At 42.6% G+C, this 22,126-nt stretch overlaps 3 protein-coding genes across 8 annotated transcripts in view; 2 read left to right on the top strand and 1 right to left on the bottom strand.

Annotated features, from left to right (window-relative positions):
• The window catches only part of NUSAP1 (nucleolar and spindle associated protein 1), a 46,398-nt gene extending 35,812 nt beyond the window's left edge, over nt 1–10,586 (top strand). For all 4 annotated transcript variants that reach the window (XM_014595496.3, XM_014595495.3, XM_019496485.2 and 1 more), the window contains 3 exons: nt 4,320–4,433; nt 9,277–9,388; nt 9,558–10,586. In XM_014595496.3, coding sequence (XP_014450982.2) covers nt 4,320–4,433; nt 9,277–9,388; nt 9,558–9,645 — 314 coding nt within the window. In that variant the 3' untranslated portion in view covers nt 9,646–10,586. The remainder of the gene's footprint in view (nt 1–4,319; nt 4,434–9,276; nt 9,389–9,557) is intronic.
• Nucleotides 10,587–11,996: 1,410 nt separating this feature from the next.
• NDUFAF1 (NADH:ubiquinone oxidoreductase complex assembly factor 1) lies at nt 11,997–19,281 on the bottom strand. Of its 2 annotated transcripts, none has more exons than XM_014595498.3 (5): nt 19,197–19,281; nt 16,742–17,375; nt 14,553–14,738; nt 13,332–13,406; nt 11,997–12,534 (listed from the first exon to the last, which is right to left on the bottom strand). In XM_014595498.3, exons 2-5 carry the CDS (start codon nt 17,249–17,251, stop codon nt 12,394–12,396), a joined length of 912 nt encoding a protein of 303 aa, XP_014450984.1. In that variant the 5' UTR covers nt 17,252–17,375; nt 19,197–19,281; the 3' UTR covers nt 11,997–12,393. The 2 variants fall into 2 exon arrangements, with proteins under 2 accessions (XP_014450984.1, XP_014450983.1); XM_014595497.3 differs by lacking the exon at nt 19,197–19,281 and adding an exon at nt 18,830–19,036.
• A 276-nt stretch (nt 19,282–19,557) lies between these two features.
• RTF1 (RTF1 homolog, Paf1/RNA polymerase II complex component) overlaps nt 19,558–22,126 on the top strand; it is a 52,723-nt gene continuing 50,154 nt past the window's right edge. Inside the window, exon 1 of one of the 2 annotated variants that reach the window (XM_059722976.1) lies at nt 19,558–19,651. The gene's annotated coding sequence lies outside the window, so the exon portion shown is untranslated. The remainder of the gene's footprint in view (nt 19,652–22,126) is intronic. The other variant, XM_059722977.1, reaches the window with a different exon arrangement.

The following is a 22,126-nucleotide window of genomic DNA, read 5'->3' as shown; positions in this document are numbered from 1 at the left end:
ATTTTTTAGGATTTGTACTATGAGCAGACTATTTATTAGAATCTTTCCTTTAAGTTGTTGGAATCTCTTCTTTCACCCAAAAATAATGCTGCAAGTTTTGGATTATAAATGATGGTTTTGGAAGCAGAAATAAACTAGAGTGTTCTTTTATTGCTTAGGTTTGATTTAAACTATTAAAGCACTATTGGAACAATATGTTGTTGAGTGTTTTAATGCATTCTTAGAAGTTTAGTGGTAGGTTTAAATTCAACATTTCCTGAGAGTTAAAACATGTATAGGATACAACAAGCATGAAGCAGTGTGTGCTGGCTAACCAAAAAAAAAAAAATGAGTGGGGAGAGGAGGAGGATAATGCACCGGGGGGGTCTCCCATTTTCTTAATGAGTTAGTTCATAGAACATGTGACCTAAGCTATGTCAAAGATACTAGTATGATGTGACTGCCACTGCCTTCTGGCTTATCAGTGTAATGCCCACTTTTAAAATTATTTTGATGTTATACCTCATCCTTCCTTCACATCTTAAATTTTCAACTATGCTGCAGACTTTCATGGACCAATACCAACTAACTAAATGCAAAATTGTTGAAGTGACCACACCTGTTGGCATATGTGTTGCAGTTTTATTATGCAGCAGGCACTTGTACCCCTTTTTGTACAGGGTTCGAAGTGACTTACATTTGGAGGGGAAGACTCTTTCAATCTTTCCTACCTTAGAAACCTTTGATTGCAATTAACTGCCCTGACCAATCTGTTTTGACACTCAACAATAATGGATGGGACTGTTGATTTGATATTCCTGCTGAAATAATTGGCTGCAAAAGTTAATGATGTTTTAAAATTCAATCATTAGGCTTTAATGCTCTGTTGAAATGAATGGGTGCAATTTCACAATTGTATTATTGTTTAAGGTATCTCTGGAGATTGGACTCAGGTGCCAATTGCAAGTTTTGATGGCAAAATGTAGACATATATATGATAGCTAGCTTCCAAAATATCTTCAGCTGTGCAAAATACATTTTTTAATCTAAAAATGGGATAGATTGAGAACCCATAAATAGGTCCCAGAGAGATTGCCTAGTCCCCCTTTCTTTATTATTAAATCAGTGGAGAGGAGGTGCACAGCAAAAGTTCTTTAGTTGTAACACAAATCAAGCAGACTGGAGAATAATTGTTTTTAAACAATTACATGGGAAAACTTGCCAGAAAAGCTTAAATTCTGAAATGTATTTATTCCAGAGTTGTGCAGTAAACATATCCATGTAAATTGCATAATACATGTGGCCCTGCTCAATTTTCATTTAGCATCAACAGTGCCCAGTGATGTAAGACCTATGCTGATTTCTACCCTCCCTAGAACTAGTAAACACCCTTAAGTCTTTTCCAGGGTGTATCACAAGTGAAACTATACTTTTAAAGTTTTTTTTTTTTTCTTCCATTCATAATTGTAGCCTACCTCTTCTTGATGACAAAATGTCTTCATGGTACAAGCAGAGCTGTGTAATGGAAAATAGCAGAAATGGCTTATCTTGTTAGTTATAATATTTCCAGCTAAAGTTACAGGAAACATCCTATGATCAGCCAGCTCTTGGTAGACCACTACTGACCTGTTTGAGGACTACTGCATTAAATCTCTGCCATGCTAGAACCATCTACTTTAAAACCAGACCAGAAGGATGATCCTGTCCCTATCTTGCCCTTCTCTATATTATTGCCCCATGTTATTGAACATCTTTCCTGGTGTTTCAGATATTAGGTGTGTGTAGAACCACTGTATTTTGTGTAAGCAAGACCTTAGGCTCTTGGGCGGTGATGACTTCTAAAACCAGGCTGTGTAGTAGTTCTTACGGGTTCACCATTAAAGATTTTCTTGGCTGATTCAGATAGCCCATTATTAACCAACCACATCGCCTCATGCTGATCCAATAACCAATATTTAGTAATAATCCAAGGCATTTTAAACTACTGACATAAATAAACCTTTTTTTTTTTAACATACTCCAGCAGCCTCCTGCGTTCTGTGTGTCAGTGTCCTAGCACTTGAAAACGTCAGTGGGGGTGCTTGAACAAAAGCTTGTCGAATGAGCTTGTTCAAGTGCCACCGCCACCATTTTTAAGTGCAGGGACACTGATACAGGAGATGCTGCAGGACTTTAATTGGAGCAGCTCTCTAGACCCACTCTGTTTAAAACGCTGCCTCCCTCACTTCCAAAGCACATGTAAGAGTGCCAAAGGGCAGCTGCCTGAGCCTATGCAGCAGGGTTGAAGGGGAAGGTGTGAGCCTTCCTGGCTGCCCAGGGCTGCCTGGTCTTTGGGCCAGGCTCCCTGCACTCCTTCCTTTGCTGAGGACAGGGCCACCAGACTATTCCAGGCCTGTAGAAACCAGACCACTCTTTCCCTGCAGGTGGGCCCCAGGTCCTGGGAGCTGGACTCCAGGAGGGGAAAAGGCCCCTTCCCCTCCTGGTGCTGCTGCTGCCAGGGGCAGGGCAAGCCTCTCTGCCCTGTGGGGGAGGCTGAATGGACCTGACCCCAGGAAGGACAGGACCCAGCTGGGCTGAGGACATAGGGTGAAACATGCCCACCTCTATTTCCTGCTCCCCTCCTCCTGCCCCCACCATGGCCACAGCAGAGCCAAGTGGGGCGAGGGCAAATGCATGCTGCCCACTGTTCGGAACTCTCCACCCTCATGCCTTTGACTTGGGAGCCCCACACCAATCACACATCTCCTGCCTGCCAGCAATGAGAGAGACAACTCACAGCCCCCACTCCTGTGGGGGCGCAGCTGGCACAGGGCAGGGCAGCTTTCCTTTCGAGGGAAAGGCAGCAGAGTGGAGAACTCCAAGCCCACAATGAGCAGCTCATATCTGCCATGTGTACAAATATAGGGGGACATATGTCCCCCCATTTTTCCCCTGGGGTGTGCGCAGCGGTGAAGAGCTGTGCCCCCTGAACAAGCTGCCCATGGCTCTGTTCTGCTCCCTGCCCCAGATCCCATGCAGTGCCCTGGCTGGGCAGCGTCCCCAGCTCCTCCTGCCCAACTTCCTCCCTCACCATAGGGGCCTCAATCTGCCCTCCCACATCCCTTCCCTCCTCCATACCCCTTCTCTTCCATAGACTTACCTGCTTGGAGCTGCTCTCTGTGCTGCCTGGCTATATTCCTGGCCATACGCATGCGTGTGGCTGCACTCATGTACATGGGCTCCCTGTTTTTGACCGAAGCTTTGCACAGCCCTCTGATTTGATTTGGTGGAGATTTGGCCTGATTCGGTGGCCAAATCTCTGAATCCAGATCAAATCAGGAGACCCTTTAATCTCTCCAAATTGAATCGATTTGGAAGATTTGATGATTCGAACATAGACACAGATTTAAGTGTTTTTTCTACATAACTCAAGGTACCAGGTGCAGTTTGTGAATGCTGAGATGCTGGGGCAGATGGAGCATCCCACAGGACCCGGAAGTGGACCAGAAGCACTTTGGTCCACTTCCGAGTCTGCCAGGGAGCACACGGAAGGACCCCTTCCTGCCCCCTGGCTCGGCGACTGGTGCCTCTTGGGTATGGGAGGGGCACCTGGGGTCCCCCTGCAGCCGATCGCCAAGCCGGGGAGGGTGAGGAGGTACCCCATGTGCTCGGAAACGGGCCGGAAGTACTTCTGGTCCACTTCTGGGTTCACTACCGAGCACGCAGGGGGCCCCCTGACACTCCTGTGAGATGCTCCATCAGCCCCACCATCACAGCGTTCACAAGCAGCGCCTGGTACCTACAGGTATGTAGATAAAAACATTTAAAGCTGTGTCTGTGACTGAATCTCTGATTCTCCATATCAGCATCAAATTTTCAGATTTGGATTAGGCCAAACCAGATCAGGACAGTGATCCAAATCAATTAATTAAATTGCTGTCCCCAATTCGGGCTGAATCCGAATCGAATACAGCCCATTTCGCACACCCTTACCCTGTTTCCTACTTCTGGCAGCCCCCAGAATGCTGTCTACCTGCAAGGGGAAACCCTCTGTTTCCTGAGGAAATCCAGGCATCTGGGGGCCCCAGTTCTGTAGGGGAGAGGGAACCCAAGTGACCAGGGCCCTGGTCAAAAGGCATAATTATTGGTAAGCATTATCGGGTACAACAGCCAAAAAAAGCCAATAGTGTAATTTTCCCTTTTATCAGTGCCAATCTGATAGGCAACTGATATATTGGTGCACCTCCCACTAGTTCTCTCAATGTGTACTTTTTCAAAATGTTAGTATGAGAGAATTCTTTCTAACATTCTCAAAATGTGGTATCCTGATTTTTTTTCCCCCCCCCCCCTCTTCTTTTTAGCTATTACACCATTTAAATTTGCAGCTCAGACTTTAGAACCCACAAGTGGCAAGAAGCCAACATTTGATCTCCAAGCAAGTCTCTCAAGGCCACTTGGATATCAGCCTCATAAAGGTAATTATGACTTTTGTGCTATTTGCATAGGGGGCATAAATACTCATGTAATGGTACACATGAAATGGGGCATTCTTCACATACCTATGATATTAAAGTAGTTGTACTCTGAAGGAAAATAACATGTAATATATTCCTTAGCAGAGAAGCTTTTGTTAAGACAATGTAGCCTTTGAATAGTTGGGCTAGAACTTTTTTAGCTGCTGAAAGAATTTTTTTTCTTGCATGATGCTTTAGTCGTGCAGGATTTTTAAACAGCAATTCAAATAAACAGGGCTTGAAAAAAATTACCTAGCACCTATTCATCTAGGGACTAAGGCCTATTTACATGGGAAAACTTGCCAGAATAATTCTTCTGGCATAACTTCAATCATAACAAACTAGGGCTGGAAAGGACTTCACAAAGTCATCTAGTCTTAGCTCCCTGCTCAAGGCAGATCATCTTTGACTAACCTGTCCCAGCCAAGTATCTGTCTAACTTGCCCTTGAAAATTTCCAGGGATGGAGATTCCACAGCTATTCTTTTGTTCTAATACTTAACCACCCTCATAGTCAGAAAGTCCTAATCTCCAATTTAAAATTTTCTCTGATACTATTTGAGGCCATTGTTCCTGGTCCTGCCCCCACAGGTCACAGAAAAGCCCATCTCCATCTTTCTGTAATTGCCATTTAGGGATTTGAAGAATGTTATCAAATCCCTCTTCAGTCTTCTCTCCAGGCTTAAGCAATCCTAGTTCTTTCAGCCTTTTCCCAGTGTTGTTTCCCAGGTCCCGCTCACTTTTGTTGCCCTGCACTGGATTCTTTCCAACCTGTCCATATCCTTGAAGTATGGGGCCCAAAACTGGACACAGTATTCCAGGTGAGGTCTCAGCAGTGCTGAATAGAGCAGAATAATCACTTCCCTTGATTTACAAGTGATTCTCTTGTTGATATAACCCAGTATGCTGTCATTTTTTTGCAATAAGAGCACACTGGCTCATTCAGCTTGTAGTCCACTATAACCACTCTGTACTTCTCTGCAATACTGCAGCTTAGCTAGTTATTGCCCAGTCTGTTGCATGCAATTACTTTGCCCAGGTGCAAAACTCATGTGCCCCTCCTTGTTGAACCTCATCTGATTGTGGACCATTTTTTTCCAGTCTATACAAATCATTCTGGATCCTAGCCCTGTACTACAGAGTATCTGCAACTTCACCTAACCTAGTGTGGTCCTCAAATTTGCTAACCGTGCACTCCATCCCATTGTCCAAACAATTAATGAAAATGTTAAATGCTACCGGGCTCAGCACAAACCCCTGGGGAACCTGACTTAATACCTCCTCCCAACTAGACATTGAGCTGCTGAAGACTACTTACTGAGCATAAATATCTAACCAATTATGTATCCACCTTACAATACTTTCATCTTGTCTATATTTCCGTAACTTGTTAATGAGAATATTGTGTAAGATTTTCAGAAGCTTAGCTATTCTAGTCAGCTTTCCAGTCTGGATGTTTTCTTCTGACATAATGTCTACATAGAGCAATCCAAAGAATTCTGGACTCCTCAGTGGAATGCAAGCCAACAAAAACCAAAACTTGGAAACTTCATTTGGTTTGCTTTAAAAGCCACGTCACTTTTTGCCTCAGACTAGATTAAGCAGGGCAACTGCTCCACCTTATTTCCCAACAGTAGGATTTAGAGCAGTGGTGACCATTATTTGGGCTGGAGGGCAACTTAAGAAGTTTTGGTGAGCAGTTGTGGGGCTGTGGGGGAGGGCGTATGCTGACCTGGCCTCAGCCCCTGCCCAATACGGCTGTTTATACCACGTGGGGGAGGGTGGGGAGATGCCAGTTGATACAGCCCCACACCCCTCTGCCTTGCACCCACTGCCAAGGGCGCACCAGACAGAGCAGATGGACAGGGTCTCCATGGAGACTGGCTGGGACCCCCGCAAGCAGGGCATACTGAGCCAGGCAGATGGGGTGGGTCGGGGCCGGGATGGCAGGGTGGTGACAGTGCAGGGCTGGGCCCAGGGAAGAGCTGTAATCCATTCCCCACATGTCCCTGTCCTTGGAACCAGCACTCGTCGCAGGGAGATTGCAGGGAATGGATTGCGGCTCTGCTATGGGCCATACTATCACCACCTTGCCTGCCTACTTGTCCCACTCCTGGGCACCGCTCCTTGCCCACCTGCAGCTCTGTCCTATCCACTCAGCTGAACATGCCCAAGTCATGTGCAGGGATAGGGCAGGTTACACTCCCTGCCAGGTGGCAGCTCTGCGCCTAGGGGCAGTGGAACAGGCCACATGCATTATAGCCTAGGCTGTCCCCATGCCTAGGTTGGATGGGGCCAGGCTACCTGCCACAGGCCCTGTAGAATCACTTAAGTGGGCCAGATCCAGCCTGCAGGATGTAATTTTGCCCTGTACTCTGCCTTAGAGCAGCCCTGTAAGAGACAAGTGTCCAGTCTGTCCTAATGTCTATGCTCTCTTCACCCCAATGAAACTGTCACTTCTTCATCTGTCTCCTCTCTCTTGGGTAAAAGCAAACTTTTCCATAAGCTATTCCCACCAAAGAATATAATGCTAGACGTTTACTATAGAATCTGTGCAACAGAAGTTATGCAAACTTGTTAGTGCAGGATGTGCTAAAAAATGAAGACTTACTGGAAGCAGCAAGGGATCTATAGCAAATCCTGTTGTCAACATTCATTCTAAGAAGGTGGATGGAAGTAATAAATATTTATGTTCTTACTGCACACCCAGCTCCTTGGTCACATTCTAATTATAAAAGCCTTAATCTATCTGTCTTTCTCCATAAAGCTTTATTTGCACTTTGATTGTCTGACAAACAGCCAATCAGAGTGCGAAGAAGTGTTCGGACAGGGGGTGGCAGCGTGGCAGGGACCTGGTCCCTGGAGGTGGCAGCAATGGAACAGATAAAACGGGCCTCGGCCCGCCCCTCCCCACTTCTGTTATTGCTGCCTGAAGGGCTGATGTGGTGGGTAGAAGAGCAGGCATGCCAATGTGGTGCAGGGAGGGGAGGAGTGGGCCCAGGCCTGATGCAAGGTGGGGGGAGGAGTGAGCCCAAGCCAGAGCAGAAGCCAGCCTGCCACAGCAGTGGGGGTGGGGAGCAGTGGGCTTGGCCTGATGCAGCAGTGGCAGGGGGGAGGGGAGGAGCAGGTCTCCCATTTCCCCGCCACTACCAAGTCAGCCCAGGCCTGCTGCTCCTCCCCTCCCCGTGGCGGCCCTGCTTCTCCCCACCCTTGGGCCCGGTCCTCCCCTGCCGCTGTAGCGAGGAGGTGGGGAATGGGCCCGGACCCCAAGCAGCCGGAGGGAAAGGGGGCAGGACTGGGCCTGGATAAGGGACACAGGGCTTCATCCCTGCCTGCTCTCCCCGTCATTCTTGACAGGCAGTTGGCTAGTCCATTCATAAATGGCCCAAACAGTGGCGATTCCAAAGGAGGAAGGATCAAAACAAACGACCTCTTTGACTGATAAATCATCTCTCAGCCAAACTGAGTGTGCATATCAAATCTACCAAGTGACCCTCAGTAAATATTTACCAGCACTTGTCACAGGGAGGTGCAGGGAATAGATTCCAGCTCTGCTTCGGGCCCCAGCCCCATGCTGGCACCACCTTGCCTCCCTGTAAATATGATGTTCTGAACAGGGACAGAGTACCACAGGAGTATGGTAAGGAACTTAATCCTCTAGCTGTCAACAGGTAACTGATAGATTGCATGCCCTAAAAGGCTGCCTTAGATTCCTTGGACATGAGGGCACACTCCACTGTAGTCCCTGTTCCTGCAGATGAACTTGATTGTAGTGATCTGTAGATGAGCCAATGATCACTGAACTGGCTTATCAAGTGCTACAATCCTCAGTATCTAATAATCAACCACTTATCCTCTTCCAGTCTCTGTAACTTGTGGTTTACCTTAGCTTCTTTGCATTCTGCACATTCCTTACCTTTACCTTCTATTTTTTCACCTGTGTATTTGTAGTTCCTGTGGCTTTTACCTGTTAAACAGTATCTTAAATATCAAGAGTTCTTTGCAAATACAAAATATCCCTTGCAAATACAAGGTGCTCCATAATCCCTTAACAACTTTCTCTTTCTCTTTTCAAGCAGAGACCTTAATTAATTTTTAAACGATTGTTGTTATAAAATACCCCTCAATTCTCGAAACTCTCATGCTTCTAAAACCTTAAATCCGCCTCCTTGTTAAGGTGACTCTCTGATACTTCAAGAACTCTCAAAACTTTCAGTAAAGGGAATCTTCCCCATACTTCAACAAAATGTTTTTCCTTTTTAGCATTACTTCAGCTGTAATAGCTAGTGAACTTCAGTCCCTTATCGATCCAAGAACCTTAGGTGTAGTTCCCTGCCCTCCCCAGGACGAGGTAATTCTTAAAACTGCACTCAAAATATAATTGAACAGTGCAGCTGAAATGTGGGCTTTAGCATGTTAAATAGCGACAGCTGTGTGGAATGCATCTCCTCCAATAACTGGCTGTGACTTACACACTCCAGTCATTTTTATCATCTTGGCTTTGACTTCAGATGCAATCAAGCCACAGAGTTGAGGATGAGAACAGTATTAGGCTTCTCCAGAGATGTAAAGCATTGCAACAAGTTACTCAGAGAGGTTGTGGAATCTCCATCCTTGGAGGTTTTTAAGACCTGGCTAGACAAAGCCTTGAGTGGGATGGTCCTGGTTTGAGCTGGAGGTTGAACTAACTGACCTCCTGAGGTGAGGTCCCGTCCAACCCTATTTTTCTATGATTCTATCTACAATTCCATGTATGCAGTGTAAATTAGAATAACTAGCTGGTCTGCTTATCTCTTAAAATATAGGAAGACTGAAACCTTGGGGGGAAACAAAAGAAACCAGTATCCTGAATAAATCGGTGAAAAACAGTCTCTCTTCACTTAAGAAAAATTACAAACAACCACCTCTCCAGACCAGGTCAGTACAAGACCTTGTTCAACCAAAATTTGGAAACTTCTAGTGCCATTCACCTCAAGGACTTCTTAATGTTTGTGTATTTGGTCTTTAGCTGTTTAGTTTAATCAATGATGCATCTGATTTCTTGCTTTCAATATAGTAACATCTTTTTTTTTTTTTTCACTGTTAGAGAAGAGAGGCGTGAAAAGCATGAGCAGGAGAGAAAAGAGAAAAAGACCCAGATGCTTCGAACCCGCAGAGGGTTGACCCTGGCTTAAGAATTTAAAAATGTCTCAATAACTTGTGGTAAATAGTCTTCTCTGAGGAACACAACCAGTTCTTCCCTAATTTTGTAAATATTTTTCTATATGTATTTTCTATGAATGAGTAAGATCAGCTGACTTGACTTAACCAGTTGTTTGTAGGGTAGGGTTGTTTCAGTGGTGCTGGGCTTAACATCATCTGTTAGTTCTTAAATTAACAAGTATGATATTAGCATCTTAAGTTCTTTTAATGTCTGTAGCAGAGCCCCTAGTATTGCTAATGTTAAGTTGATTGAATTAGGTCTTGAACTGGATGGATATTGTGCATGTTAAATTTGTGGAACAAGACTTCCCCTTACTCAACAGATTCCATGAATCTGACTGAAAATTAAGGGGGGAAAAATACAAGTGATAAATAAATACTCAGGTAACCACTTCACGTGTTGAGTCGAACTTTTCTATTTGGAATAATTCTTAAGATTGTAAATAAATTCAAAATATATATCATTGTCAAACCTCAGATGCTGTTAGAAGCTTCCTCTGGCTTTCCAGAAGAAATTGTTAAAACAGTAAAGGACAATCTCTAATAGAGGGAGGAAAAAGTGTACCTGAGCAGATTTAAAATGCTGATATTGCTGCCACAGGTGGTATAGTTGTGTGGTTTGGTTGTTTGGGGGTTGTTGTTTTTTTTGGGGGGGGGGGGGAGATCTTGTTTGTTTTTAAAGCTATAAAGGAAAGTTGTTAAATATGTGGAATGACTGGAAAGGGGCATGGTAATTACTGTCTCATTAAAGCTTTTCAGAATTGAGCCAACATTTATAAAATAGTTAAGTTCTAGGTGTACAAATATGGTTACCTTTTGTTATTTGCTGAAACATTAGCCTCAGATATGGAAAAGTTTGTATAAAATTTTATACTGTTTTAATTTGGGAGGGAATAAATGCATTTGTATATAATACTATTGCTTATGACTATTGAATGGCATAATCAGAAGAGGCTTGGTTACTAATGTGAGAATGTAAGGAAGATGAGAGATGTGGGGCTTAAGCCCCCAGTTGCCAATTGTGGTCATATACAGATGCAATATGGGTACTTAGTGAAAAATAAGTAAAATAAATTAATTGTAATTTGCTAAGCTTAATGACCCACTTAATCACTTTGAGAGAATGCATTTATTGGGGTATCCTAAATGAGTTATAGAGTACCTACAAATAGTGTTTGGAAGGGATTAAATCTTGCATGGATTTTTTTAACTTATCTTTTTACTCTACTTGGATATTACCATATTTACTTGAATCCAAGACAACTCTGAATTTTTAAGATGACCCCCCTTATAATTAGATTGTATATGTGTAAAATTTTATACATTTGTTTCCATGTATCTAATGTTTGGGGTGTTTGTTTTTAAATTGAACTGCCCTCCCCCTATGGTAGCAAGGAAATCAGTGGCGGGGGGGCGCGCGGGAGGACGTATGTGTCAAGTGACAAGCAGCCTGATCCCCAGTGCCCACGCACCTCAGCACCTGCCCCACTCCATGGTACTTATCCTATCACACCACCCCCCTCCACAAGCCACATCATGTGGTTGCTCAGCCCAGCCATGCAAGTTGTGGTGGCAGCTCCAGAGTTGGAGCCTGGGCTGGGGCTGTAGCAACCACATCCCAGAAGGTAAGTGGTAGGGGGTGGGGTAGCAGCTCCAACCTTGATCCCAACTCCAGTTTGGGGCTGGAGTCACAGCTGCCTGCCCTTCTCCACCCCCCCCCAACCCCCCAACTTTGTACCTGAATAGGAGACAAGGGGTTTTTTTCTTCGTGTTAAATGGGGGCAAAGGGATAGGGGGGAAATGCTGTCAAATGATTTGTATTATATTATACGTTCTTGGTTCACCCTTTTGCACGAACTAGAAACACTTAAAGAATGTGACTTGCATGGAAACTAGTAGAGGGGTATAAAAGGATTTCAGATGTTGCACCTGCTATCAATTTTGAATGCAATTTTGATTAATCCTTTATTCCAGGAATATCAAACAACCAGCCAGTAGAGCAATCTTACCCAGCCTCAGATTCCTGGAGGGGCCAGGAATCTGGGTGTGGAGCAGGGCTCACTGCCAGATTCTTCTGTTTGAAGCCCTACTGAGGATGTGTGTTGGCAAGCGGTAGGGTGGCAAGTGGTAACTGTTAACCCTTGTCCCACTTCTGCTTGCCTGGCCCCATAGGCACTGGATGAGTTTACTACCTGTTTATTCAATATAAATCTTTCTTCATGATCTACCACTTCATCAGAGGTGTAGAACTTTTTTGTGCAATAGAATAACCTCTCAAGTCGTATGATCTGTAGCAGTGAAATGAAGTGGAACACCAGAAATCTTCTAATAGCTCTTATTTCTTTTACTTTCTGAATTGCTCTTCTTAGTTTCACAAATATCTGAGAAACTACCTGGTCAATAATAAGCATGTCTGAAGATATCCATTCAGCAACCCTCACCATACAACTGTTTATTAATTACCACACCTTCTTTCTCTGATGCAATGCTCCAACAATACTTAGTTGCAGAAGCCCGTAGTGAAAATAGATTGGAAGTCAGAAAAAAACATTAGTACATCTTTAAAGTTGCAAGATGCATGTCCATCCCATACAACCCTCCTTTTCAGTATTTACATGGGTTCTTCTAACAGCATTGTGAACCTAGTCAAGATCAACAAAGTGTTGTATACATATTTAATAAGCTCCTGAAGCATCTGTTCCATTTGAGGGCAAGTCAATCTAGAATTTGGTGTTCCTTTCATATTGTTCATAGGCAAATTCTTCAGTATGAGCTCTGTCCATAAGCAAACCAATGAAGTCTATCTCCAGCTGAAATGGACCATGTGCCTGGTCTCCCAGTGTGAATCCAATAGTGTTAATCTGATAAGAAATTGGTTATTTGTTAGTATAAGTCAGCAAAGTCTGAGAAACCTTTTTCCATGTTCTCAATACAGTGCAAGGATCTTGCAAGCACATGCATATTACAATAAGCATCTACTTGACACAACACTGTTGCATCAACATAATTTAGAAAACTTTCCTAGAATACTTTGAATACAGAATCTGATTTTTAAATGACATTGTTTAGAAAATGCACATTTTAAAGAAATGAAAACTTCCAAGAATTTAGGGCAGTTGAGAAAAAGGAGTATCTATTGAGCTGGAATTTATTAACCTTGAAACTTCAATGCAGCAAGCTTAGTTTCTCTATGATTTTGTGTTTATGGGATACTCTTCAATATAGCCTTAATTCTGTGGCAAACTTTTCTTTACCATTTTTGTGTCACTTAAGATACTAGATTAAACGGTCAGTTCAATGCACTTAATTTGAGGGCTATGGAAGAAATGTCAGCATTACACACAGGAATTTCTACATCAGATCAGACTAACTCTATAGCTCTCTGGTCAGCTTTGGGTGTTTCTGAGGGAACTGCAAGAAATGTAGTAGCCAGTTGTGACTCTCATACTCTTAGGGAAAGATTCTTCCCTCATTTCCTAACTTCTGTCAGTCGAACTGGTGCGTGGTCTGATGCCTGAGAATGTTCTCTCAAACTATTCAGTTATGTTTCAAACCTTACTAATATAAGACTTCATCTCTCTTCAAAAAGTAAGAGTCTGGGTTTTTTGGGTTTTTTAAGCAAAACTATAAAGAGAAGTAAGGCAATGGAAAAACTTACTTTGTCTAACCAGAGTGGAAACTGGCGATCCTGGACTCTCCCCTGACTACATAGAAAGAACTTGGAGAATGGAATCTGACAATAAGAAACAAAGGCTTTAGTTTCACTTACATAGGCATGAGTGTAGGAAAAGGAAAACACTCACCCATGGGATATGAAATACACATCTTGGCCTCAGTTTCATAGCAAGGCATGTGGAATTTGTGCAAAGGATGAGAGGAACAGGTCAAACTCCTTTTGGTTTCCCCTGCAGTCAGCTTCAGTCCCATGTTCTGCAGTGGCTACTGCTGTAGGACTCTTATTTGATCAAGGCAATCATAAACTACAAGCAGGGAACTAGTACATAAATATTTTACATGTTTAGGATGCCATAATACCTCTTGAATTTAAATTTTATTAAGTGGAGTTCTTTTTCTCCCACTAACACCTGAAGGTATAGCCCAATGTATGTTTTATTCAAATGAGATTCTAGTATACATGAAGCTGTAACTTCTTACTAACCTGATGAACAACAATAATATGTAGCACTAGAGCTAATCGTTTCTGAACTCAAACCATTGCAATATACTAAAGAAAACACACTCCGACTCAAGTATTAAAAAGCTGAAAGCTTACTAGTGAAAAGCTGACGCTGTTATCTCAGACCTCTAAATACCATTTTATCTTGGCCTCCAAAAGATTCAAGAGCTCAGAATTTATAATTCACCATAAATCTCAAAGCCCCATAATCTTAGATTAATAATTCAGAAAGTGAAGCACCTGCTGCTACTAGTTTATAATGCAAATGTTATAACTATTGTAGGTCCACTTATTAGAATAGCCTTATAAACTAGATAGCTAGAGAGAATCCCAAATATTCCCTATCCTATACTTTAACCACTACAAAGTGGGATTTTAAAATTTAAGACACCTAAATGTGTGCCCTAGTTTTTTAACTGAACCTAACTAGCATCAAAGGGAATTAGTTTTTCAGTGTTTCTTTTTCAATCATGATTTGTTTAGGGGCCTCCTTTAGTTATCCACATTTTAAAGTACTAGTTGCCATGACAAATCTTGAAGTAAGACAGTTTTTTCAATGCAAATCAACAACGGCTGGTTGGGGAACTTTTTCTGTGGTAGTAAATTAAAGAGCCCTAAGTACACAATTTCAGAGATATCTAAAACCACTGTACTGAAGAGAATTAATTTTCTTTAGACCAGTTGAAATATTCATGAGGTTACCGTGATTTCTTCCCAGTATGGACCGCCTCGGGTGAACATGAAGTAATGGTACATATCATCCTTTTGATGGGAAAAGTATGGGTCTGTAAAAATGTTTATCATCCAGGGTCGACCATCACCACGGACACGTAAATGCAGACTATTAAAGTTTGTCCAGTCATAGTATTTCTTCCTATTAAAAACCCCCTGCAAGAAATTAATAAAGTGTGTAATTTTATCTTAGTATGTCAATAAGAATTACTACAATAAGACCTGAGGCAGCCTTTGAATAGTCTCCCCCTCCCTCCCTTTTCATTAATTAGATAATGTTTTCTGTAACCCAGAGGAGACGCAATGTAAGATAAGGAAAACCAGACTTACTATTTGTTTCATTATAACAGTTTTAGTTCCATGATTCTCAGTGCTGTTAGACATCTCAAAAATGGGGTAACATCTTCAAGGACTTGTACTCAGATTTTGTAATCACAAATCTCACTATAGAAAATGAAACGCCACTCCCAGCACATTAACACAGATACTGCCATGACAGTATTTCTTTAAACCAGTATCCTGCGTCTAAGAATGGCCAACAGCAGAAGTTTTGGAAGAAGGTAAAAGAAAAGCAACAAGAACAGGTATAAAATAACCTGCCCCTGCTACAAAAAATGTTGTAGCTAATTCTGAGATACATGCCTTCCTTTAAATTAAAAATTATCCTTCATATTTATTATGCTTTGTGTTGGCCTCAACTTGCTTTGTAAAGGTGGGAAGGTAGTAAGAGGCATTAAACAATTTGGCCAGATTTACACAAATCTGTGGCAGTCCTGGAAATGTAATCTGGGTCCAATTCTCTGGATTTAGCCATCTCCCTTCGAATGAATGTTCACCTGTACACTTAGTTTAATCTATCCAATTTCCTATGTGCCATCAGTATGGCCTCTGATTAAATCTGTTCACATTCTTTATCCTTCAGAGCCCTAGTCCTCAATTTTTTACTTCTGTTCTCATTAATTAGGTCACAACTCTTGTTATTTATTCCATTGCATAAAGGCACTCATCTAAAATGACTCCAAGCTTTTTCATCTTGGTATCCCCCCCACTTTTAAGAAACATCTAAAAATGAATACCAATAGTTTTTCATCAAATGAAGGAAACAGACTATTATAACTAAATCATATTTTTGTTCTGTTCTATTTATAACTTGATTTAGTCTTTTGCATATTTTGAAAGGCAAGAATCCACATACAGAATTTTAAAAAGGATATTCCATAGCAGATTCTTCCTCTTTCACTTCAGGAACAAAAGAGAGCGTATTCTAACCTCAAATTGGGTTTGGATACAAACGTTAAGTTTGGGCCTAGATACTGTGACTACTTGTAGGTACGCACATATACAGGTTAAATAAAGTAGTCAGCACTGCACCAGTCATTTAAAATGCACCAATTCTGTCAATAAAACTTTGCTATAGGAGACTAAGCTTGCCTTTACTCAGTTACCATGTGTGCAATGGGAAATCCACTTTTGGTGATTAAAGGAAAAAAACGCTCCTTTCTTAAGAAAGATTTAGCCCTGAGCTAAAGTTTCAACTATGCCTAGTCAGAGTATGGCAATGATTACATCAGCAAATGGATTGAAGCAGAACGTCTCATACTTCTTCAACTGTCCCAATTTACTTACAACAAATAAAAGCCAATTTATTCTCACTGGTATAACACAGCAGAGTTAACTAGATTAAAGTAAGCCTCAAGAAGTTTGTTAAAAAGCCTAGCAAAGGTTGTCTTTGTTTTAGTCATTCTGAATACAGATTGTATTATCAGCTTAGACTAAGAAACCTAACAAGCAACCAGCACTAGAAATCAAGAGTTTGAATTTTGTACTTGATTCAATATACTTGATGGACAGTCTACGAAGCATCTAGAACAGAGTTCACCCTTCAGCTCCCTGCACTAAATAAACACTTCAGTTATTCATAATTTTCCATGGCAAATACGATTTTTTTCTCCAGTTGTGAGTGCAGAGTGAGCTCAAAATGTTTTTCTCTCCTTCCTGTGTCAGGAGAGTTTCTAATAAATAGAAACAAATGTACCTTGAAGAGGTAATCAGAAGAAAAATATCTGTACCGAAGTCCCCTAATCGCCCATCCTGTCAGCAGAATAAGAGGTCCCTGATAAAATACTGAATGTTAACTTAAATAATTAAGTTTTACTCACCAGTCGTGGCTTGGCTTTAAATCCACAATATCCACTGTATTTTGTTTCCCCATCACGAGGTACTTCAGTATTGAGGGTCCCATAGAACAGAGCACTTTGGTTATTCTTGCCTAGTTTTAGGTAGGCTTCACTTTTCCCTCCAATCTCTGTATCGGAGCTAGCTATCCATTTATCTAAATCTTTCTGGCTGTGGAATTTCCAGACCACTCTAGTCTCTTCCCATAAGTGAACATGCAGAGGCTGGCCATCATAACTTGTTACATGCTCTGCTATCTCAGACTTTAGTAATTTAAAATGTTTTTTAACCCCATTCACTGCTTTTTCAGTACTGAAATCAATTTTTTTCCAGACTGGAGTGTCATCAGGGCTTATTCCTGGTCTCCTATAGCTACTATACATTTTGGAGATGTGATTAGTGACGAGAGGGCCAAGCAAAGAATGCAAGACTTTGTGCCTCTGGCACTCCCTAAGAGGACGAGCACTAGCCAGTAGTTTAAAAGCTACAGCCATAAAGGTAGAATTGAAGGATGATCAAATTTCACTTTGAGAAAGGGCACTACCAGGTCTGAAATAAAGTCTTCAAAAAAGATTACTAGATGTACCAAATGTTGTTAAGGTAGCTTGTTTCCTCCACCTGTAACAAGAGGAACGAGAGAAAGAGATTACAAGCATACTTGTAAAGGTTTTACTTGTAAAAGGACACTGGCTTGAAATTAACCAATTTAAAAAACAGTTAAAAGCAATATCAGATTCTATGACTGCTGTGTCTTCTTGATTTTTGTCATTTTACAATAGCATTTTCCAATTTTTTAAGCTTTTCTCCTGCCATTGCTGCATAAGATTCCCAACATGAATCACAAGACAAAATGCTTGAAGTAAAACTGAAAAGAAAATAAAAAAACATTCTCCATTCTTTTAATCACAGTAAAAGTAGATGTCACTTGCAGCATTACCAGAAATTTGCAAAGAAAATTTGAAAGTTGATAATGCCCTTGTGGAACACTGCATGGCCATAATTTTGCAAACAGTCCTATCACTTTGTATCACATCTGTATGTATAAGACATAGCTGTTATACACGCACACTGAAATCTTGATATATATATATATATATATATATACACACACACACACACACACACACACATACACATACACACATACTATTATAATGTAATATATATAAAGTGGGTTGTATCATATTTTTATGCATATCCAATAAGGATATTTAAATATGTTACAAACATATACTATCCAATGCATTTATATATAAAGATATACTAAAATAAAAAGTTGTACTAAAGAGATATGTATGTACTAAAATATCTATATGTATGCTGTACAGTATATAAATTGTTCATGTGTTTTATATAAAATATGATATATTACATAGGATGGAGGCAAGGGAAGAAACCGACACTGACTGACTCCTCATTTGTGCTGCCTTAATTTTTTTAAGGCAGCACAAAAGCTGAGCAAATAAAGTTTCTTACTCTTTGTTGCACCACACAACAGGAAAATCAGTGGTGCAACAAAAAGTATCAACAGACTTACACTACTGAGGCAGACCTCTATTACCTTGCAGTGCTTCCCCTGCTCAACCAGCCTATGACAAGGGGGATGGGTTGGCACAGCAGAGACAAGCCCCCCCTGCCCTATTTGGGTCTGGGGCAGGGAGAAAAGTGCTTCCCCACTCAGCCAGCCCCCCCACCCCCACATGGGTCTGGAGCAGTGAGGCAAGTGAGGAGATGTGGGACAAGGGAGGAGGTGTGTTGCGCCCAGTGAAGGGGACGCACCGAGCTGCGCCACGACACAAGGCGACACAGGTGAATTGCTCCACTGGGCTGCGAATTGCTCCATGTGATGCCTGCAATGGCAGAAGACCAGACTTGACCCAAGTGGCCCTCTCCAGCCCAGGTTTCTTAAAAAATGTATTGTTTTGCTTTCTATGAGCTATTCTAGCATCAGCCAAATACGTCCCATCCGTCTCCCCGCCCCACTAATATTTAGTAAAATAAAAAGAACTCCCCCAATATCCCTAGAGAATACTCCCAGCAGCCCATACGACATTGATGCAAGAAAGTCTGACCCTTTAAACAAGCTGCATGGCATAACCGTGGAAGTGCTGCCTGGCCTGGGGATGGGGGTCTTTTATTGGACCAGCCACGCAGGCGGGCCGCGGCTGAGGCCGGACACGCTGCCAGGGCCGCCTGCACCATCCACACTGCGCCATGCTCGGACCATTATGACGCAACATGACGCGGGGATGACGTCACCACCCCAGACGCGCTCTCCGGAGGGGCAGCTGCAGCGCGGCTCAGCCCGAGCTGCTTCCCCTGCGACGCCCCGTGGAGCCCGCCAGCGCCACCCCCGGCCCCACAGCGGCTCTGAGCGCCCCAGGGACACCACCCTGCCCTCGCCGCCCCCCGCGCGCTCGTCCGCGTCCTCGTCCTCACCTGCCGGCGGACGTAGCGAGTCCGGCCGCGATCAGAGCCCGCCGCGCAACCGTGGCCGAGAGCAAAGGTTCCGCGCCCTGCCGGAGGAAGCCGCGGGGTTCTGGGGTCCGCGATGCTCAAAGCCACGGCGCTCTCCCGGGCCGGCCCCGCCGCCAGGCACAAACTCAGCTCAGCCCGCCAGGCCGCTGCCGGCTCGTCCCTGCAGCACAGCCCGTGCTCCCCTCGGGGAGGCAGCACCAGCTAGTGGGTAGAGCCAAGGCCAGGGCTCCGGGATTCCTCCTGCCTTCCAGTCCCAGTCATACCACGACTCAGCCTGGCCCTAAGCACCCGGCATTTGCGTCCTGTTCCCTCCTCTGCTGTAAAAGTGATACTTGGGTGCGAGTGTGAGGATTACGTGCTGCCTGCCTGCCTGTCTGTCCTGAGACTTGCCCCGAGGGCTCCAGCTGAAAGGCTCTGTGAGTATAAAACATTATTTTACTGGTCGGTGCATTTTTTTAAATTGAGATCAAAGGGTTTTGGGGAGGAGGGCTTAGGGGGGTTTTCGGTGGTGGCTGTTGTGTGTGTGTGTGTAGGGGGGTTGGTATTGGTGTTCAGGGCTGTGAAGTTCTACACCAGCCTTTCAGTCAGAGCTGTGTGGGTAAAAAATGTGAAATACTGAGACAGAATTTGATCGGAGTATAAAAAGTGCATCTGATGCGACACCTGTCATGGCAGGAGACCAGACCTGGTGACCTAAGTGGTCCTCTCCAGTCCTATTTTCTTTAAAAAAAATATTGTTTTGCTTCCTGGGAGCGATTCCAGCATCAGCCAAGTGCACTTCCCCCGAACTACTGCAAAGTAAAAAAAAAAACCAAAAAAAAAAACAAAAAACCGAAAACCCAGTAGCCCTTGAAGAAACTTCCAGCAGCCCATATTACTTAAATACAAAAAAGCCTGACCCTTTAAACAAGTTGCATGGCATGCATACATGTGGAAGTGCTGTAAAACCTTTCTATTTGGGCAGGCGTTTAGCAAGCAAAGTTAAGCTGGGATATTGTTTGGGGGGGCGTTGCTTTATATGTTGCTTCAATATAGATTTCATAAGTTGTTTTGTGCTCTTGCTTGTTCTCTTGTTTTATAAGTTATTTTGCTCATTTACTGTAAGTCACCTTGAGGGTCTGTTGGGAAGGGCAACATATACCTCTAATAAATAAATGCCGTATTTTCATAACATACACATCACAAACTGTTTGATGACAATGACTCCTTTCTTGGCCTCTATTCCCAATTTTCATCACCCAGTATAAATGTACAAAGATTTTCAGAATTACTTTCCTCCCATCTCCCCACATATTCCAATAGCCTGCGGAGTTCAGGAAATCCTTAACATCCTGATAATTCAAAATAGTAAGAAAAAAAAAGAAAAACAAACAAAAAGATATTATCCTATCTTGAAAAATCATCATTAGTTTGGGTAACTTTTTAAAAATAGGTTCTCCCATCCACCACTATGATGCATATTGTTTCTCTGTGAATGCCCAACGGGTATGGATCTTGACTGAGTCTACTGATGTTTGCAACCTGAAAACTCAGGCAAGTCTTGTCCTATAGCTGCCAACATTTTAGACGTACCGTGATTAGCAATTTAGTGGTTTATTTTCACTTAGATAAGACTCCATATACCTGGCCAGTTCACAGTTCAGCTACATGTAATCTGTATTTAAACCATAGTTTACTTACATTAACATGTTTAAAACCACATCCTACAAGCTTCTTTGGAAATACATAGCACTGACATATTATATAGTGTTTATGACATTTACAGGAGAAACAGTAGGGTTTATGGCTCAGCCTCCCAGGTCTAGAAGGTGTTAACTAATTGTAGGAGCATCATGGCTATCAGAGAAGTACACTACATGGAGAGCACATAGGAAAGTGAAAAAACTTGGGGGTGGGTGAGTGGTCCAGAGCAAATGCCGTTTGATGTACCTGGATCTTTGCTACTTAGTATTTCATGACTTTCAAAACCTGTCTTTACATTAATAAATTACATTAATTTTAAATGTAATGTTATTAATTGTAATGGCTGAGGTGAACATTTGTAATCTGAACAATAATATAAGATTGTATTGTTTGAATACATGATTATTAATAAAATAACCATCAATTCTTACCCAAACCTAGGAACAGCATATAGCTTCTCTTGCCAATAGTCTCTCTGAGACTTACCTGCTAAGAGATTGGCAGAGCTGGATATTTATGCCTGTCCAGAGCGCATTGGGCTTTAAAGATATTCTGCCTGGGTGCAGAGGTCACCCTGAGCAGAGCACATTGCAGGAGCAGGGACAGAACCAGGAGTTAGAGGGGAGGGAGAGGAGGGAATCCATAGATTTCTGTTGGAAATAGTCAGTGGTTTACAGTAATGCCACTTAAGCTGTCAGAACTTCCAGCATTAATCCTCTTCTGCAAAGAACAGGTTGTTTGGCCCCTGCTACATCTTATATATTTCAGTTAATTGGTGAATCCAGCAACGCATTTCAACTGACCATACGTGCAAAGTAATTATCACATGTCTGACTGCTCAACCATGCAATACATTTAGAGCAGCCACCTGTGCAGAGTAATCATCACACTTGACCATCCAGCTATAAAGAGAGTCAATCTGCTATAAAGTTAGTGCTTGAAATTGTGTAACTCCATGGCTGGTTTCCATTTAGCTGGAATCCAAACAGGTGGCAGGGCCCTCAAGAGGAAATTCCTGCTCCTCCAACCTCCAGGGCTGTCATTCATCTGTCACCTTGGAGCTCTGCCATGCCTTCAAATTAAAACTGGCAAGAAACCAGCTATAGAGCTGCCACATATTTTCAAGCACTAACTTTATTTGGTATTTTGCATTTGCATTTGGCATTTTATAGCTGGAGAGTCATTTTTATGTGTGATAATGACTTTGC

Source organism: Alligator mississippiensis, chromosome 2, assembly GCF_030867095.1.
Source record: "Alligator mississippiensis isolate rAllMis1 chromosome 2, rAllMis1, whole genome shotgun sequence".
NCBI classification, from domain to species: Eukaryota; Metazoa; Chordata; order Crocodylia; family Alligatoridae; genus Alligator; species Alligator mississippiensis.
This window is presented reverse-complemented; position numbering and strand designations above follow the sequence as displayed.